Source organism: Sciurus carolinensis, chromosome 6, assembly GCF_902686445.1.
Source record: "Sciurus carolinensis chromosome 6, mSciCar1.2, whole genome shotgun sequence".
Taxonomy (NCBI): Eukaryota; Metazoa; Chordata; class Mammalia; order Rodentia; family Sciuridae; genus Sciurus; species Sciurus carolinensis.
Window position 1 is genome coordinate 138,230,701 of NC_062218.1, and position 3,954 is coordinate 138,234,654.

The 3,954-nt window shown below is 52.7% G+C and overlaps 1 protein-coding gene across 1 annotated transcript; it reads right to left on the reverse strand.

Moving 5' to 3' along the window:
- Window positions 1–751: 751 nt before the first annotated feature.
- Window positions 752–3,118, reverse strand: Csf2 (colony stimulating factor 2). Its single transcript, XM_047556983.1, has 4 exons — window positions 2,834–3,118; window positions 2,684–2,725; window positions 1,904–2,029; window positions 752–1,144 (listed from the first exon to the last, which is right to left on the reverse strand). The coding sequence occupies exons 1-4, from the start codon at window positions 2,993–2,995 to the stop codon at window positions 1,037–1,039; spliced, it is 438 nt and encodes a 145-aa protein (XP_047412939.1). The 5' UTR covers window positions 2,996–3,118; the 3' UTR covers window positions 752–1,036.
- Between the last annotated feature and the right edge of the window lie 836 nt (window positions 3,119–3,954).

The following is a 3,954-nucleotide window of genomic DNA, read 5'->3' on the forward strand; positions in this document are numbered from 1 at the left end:
AGGGACAAGCTATTTGGCCTGCCTGCCTAAGCAAAGAGAAAGAGGACTGCTTTTCTCTCAGCCTGAAGGCCATAGATTTTAGGAGAAAGTAACTGTAAACTTTATGGAAAAACAAGAACTAGTTTAGAAAAATGCTACACCGGAGCTATGTTTAACCCACTAGAAACTTAACATTCTGACTCCTAAAGATTAAGATCACCCAGTTTGGGGTAACTTTGGTAAATATGCTGAGCTCTGACCCCTGTGGTTTAGTTTCTTTTTCCCTGAACAGTTGGTCTATTTGCTGATTTCCCTTAAGAGTTGTTGAAGCCCTGAGGTGAGGGCAGTGTGAGGCACTAGGTCCAAGGCCTCCAAGGGGCCTGGGTGTTTTGCCTGACACCAGGGGGAACCTATTCAGACAGTGACCAGCCAACCCCCAGCAGCACCCAGACCTCCCCACGAAGGAGGCTGCCCCTTCTCTGAGGCAAGCTTCCCTTAGTCACGAGCTGGTTGCTTGGTAAGCCTAAATCCTTTCTCAGGGGTGGGAGCCCTTGAGCATCAGGGAAGTACATCCAGGTGTACCGAATGCTGCACCCAGACCCAACCTCCCTTTGGCTCAGCAGCATTGCCCCCGAGACAGTGCCCCAACCCCCGCACCTCCCCATCCCTTCCCCCACCTGCCGGCTTCCTCCCCTCCTTGAAAATAAACCAGAAAACTGAGTAAATAAAAGCAGACGTTCAATAATTTATTATTATGATAAAACATCTTTAATAAATAGAGAATACGAGCTTAAATAAATAAATAAATATTTTTTTAAGATATAAATATATAAATAAATATTACCAATCCCTACCAGTATAAAATATCCCACACTCCTCTACCATGTTCCTATCAGGGTCAGCATGACCCAGGGCAGATCCAGGCCATCCCCATTGTGTCTGTGGCCCACCCCTTGGTCCCTGTAAGATGAAGATCCTGAGTTTCTGGCTTTTTCGGGTGAGAGAGCAGAGATGTCTGAGGTTAGCTCCCAGAGCTGGCCTGGCTGGCCCAGACCCCTCACTGCTGGACTTGAGTTCGGCAGTTAAAGGAGATGTTAAACAGAAACTTCTTCAGGTCCTCTTTGAAACTTTCAAAGGTGATAAACTGGGTCATGCAGGAAGTTTCCTTAAGAAAAATGAAAATAAAAAACACTTGAGTCCAGGCGAGTGGGTAGCATGGAGAAACAGCAGCATATTTCTGTGTTGCCTCTAAGAACTCAGAGGCCAGGAGGTCCATTCTGGGGGGATCAGGTGACACCAGTGCCACCCATGTGCTGCCCAAGGGGTGCACAGCTCTGCCAACAGCAGCTGGTGCCAGGGCCCTGACAAAGTGCCAGCCTGAGTCAGTTGTCTGGACAGTCAGACCACCTCTTTGGCCCCAGACCAGGGCAGAATGGCTGGGTGGAGGCCTCCTTCCAGCACCCAGAAGGGACAGGGGTCAAGACAGCAGATCTCATCCCCATCCTGTAGGAAAAGAGGGGTGTTTGGGGCCTTGTCCTCTCCAGGTAGGCCCCTTTCCTTCCAGGCAATCCATGCACCCCACGTGGAGCCATGGGAAAGTCCTGTCAGGAGGAGGTACTTGGGCCCTGGCACTTCCTCTGGACCTTGAGCAGGCCGTGAGTTTCCTTGGGTTTGCCTCACCTCTGACCTCATTCCTAATGACTAGAATAATAAGGAGGGCAGCAGCTGCTGCTAAGGGGCACTGTGGCCTTCAGAGCTCTGTGCTTTTGACTGGAAGGGATGAAAAGGGACTTGTTCCCCTGCTGGAGGAGCTCATCATTACCTGTCAATGCAGAAAACTTTAGGGGATCTGAACAGCCACAGCCTGAGGTCTCTCCACACCCTGTCCCCACCCTCCTACCTAGGGCCCTGATGTGGCACTTACTGGGGTGGGGGAGCAGTACTCTTTGTAGTAGCTCGCTATCATGGCCAAGAGGCCCTTCAGCTTGGTGAGGCTGCCCTGCAGGCCCCGCTCCAACAGCTCCAGTCGGGTCTGCAGGCACGTTGGCTTCTGTAGAAAGAATTCGTTCCTCCGTGAGCAGAGACAAGTGCCAGTAGTGGGAGCAGGCTACCCTCCCCATCACTCCTTTCTGTTCCTATCCCCTTCCCCCAGGAGAAGGGCCTCGGAAGGACACAGAATGATCCCCGACTAGTCTCAGGCTGCGTCCAGTCATATACAGTGCCCTGTCCACTGTGGACATACAGTCCTTAGTGGTACAGCCACATTCTCTTAGCCTAACACTTTGAGAGGGTCCCACTCCCAGGAAAGAAGGCCACTCTCTCTCCACCATCCACAGAGAAGGGGAGGGGAGGGGAGAGGCACAGGCCAGACCTGCGCTGGAACAAGTGGTATTCCTGAAGCTCCTTGACAGTCAGCACTCTGATTTCACAGGATTTGGTCTCAGGGTACAATTAGCACCCGAAGCCTACAGTCCTGTCTCATGAAGTGACCCACACTTTCCCACCTGACCTCTCCCCCATGAGCCTTTGAATGCTAGGTCTACCTATAGCTGCTCAGCTGACACCGAGCCCACACAACCAGCATAGGCTTCTTGAGCACCCAGATGCTGCCCCCTCCTCCTGTGGACACATGCGAGGTTCCCTCTAAAATGAAGCCCCCAGGCCAGAGGCCTCTAAAAGGTTGTAACAGAAAGAAGCATCTTACCGTGGGATCAAATAAGTCAGAGACAACTTCTATGGTGTCATTCTGTAGAAAGGAAAATGTCATGTTATCAAACTACTATCAAGGCAGCGACGGACAGTCCAGAGCCAGCAGGGTGACCCAGGTACAGCCTGCACCTTCTCCCTCACTCACCGTCACACTGGCGGTGTCCTTACTGTGGTTCAGAAGGCTCAGGGCTTCCTTGATGATGGCATCCACGCACTTCCTGGGCTGGGGGACAGCGCTGGGAGGGCAGATGGGTGCAGAGATGCTACAAACCACAGTGCCCAGTAGAATTAGTTTCTGCAGCCACATCCTCCTGAAGACTTTAGCCTTTCTCTCTGAGTACAGGGCTCACTGGCAAAAGAGCTCTTATATACACAGTTAGAGGAAATGATTAATGGTGACCACAAAACGCCAGGGAGGCGGGGGAACTACCTGAACTGTGGAATCTCCTGGCCCTTATCAGCTACACATGGGAAAGGTGAGCCTTTCCCCCAGGTGGTCAGGCTTAGGGGTTTTCATTAAGGAACCCTTCCAAGAACCAATAGCCCACCTGCCCACCTCCCTGAGCGCTCTCCAGCCCTGGACAGTCTGACCGGGCCTTAGGCTACCCCCTCCTTTTGAGGGGCCTCTGAGCACAACTTGAACTTCCTGGTCTGGAGTGGCCAGGGCGGGGCTTGGGAGACACTAGATAGGACTCCTACTCTCAGGCTCCCCATCCTGCCTGTTCTCCCAGGAGGGCTTGAGTAAGCTGTACCCACCCTGGTGGCCCACCCAGCCCCAGCCTTCCCCTTCTCCTTCTGGCCTTCTCCTCTAGTCACCATAAGACACCAGTGAAAGGAGGGGAATTCTCACAGGCCCCTCCCCTGTCCACTTAGAATTCAGCCAAACACAGTCCTATGATGGCTCAAGTGGGCTCCTCCCGAGCACCCACAGCAGTTGGCAAGGTCAGCCCCATCAAAGACCTCTTTCCCTGTGAACAGAAAGAAGAACAATCATGTGTATAACCAGACAGACAGACTATAGCATGTTCATTCATGGCAAGACCCCAGTTGATGGTCGCAGTCCTCATTTGCACTGCAAACACAAGCCTCAAGCTGCAGAGTTGGTTGGGGCTTTCAACTGGGGCCAGGCAGGGCCCTGAGTTTGACTCCTGGCTATGGGGAAGTGAGGCCCTTTGAAGTGGGCACACCACCACTACCTATAGCCCCCAGCAGTACCAGGAAGCTTGGGGGCTGGCTGCAGAGTTGTGTGGCTGAATCCATACTGGG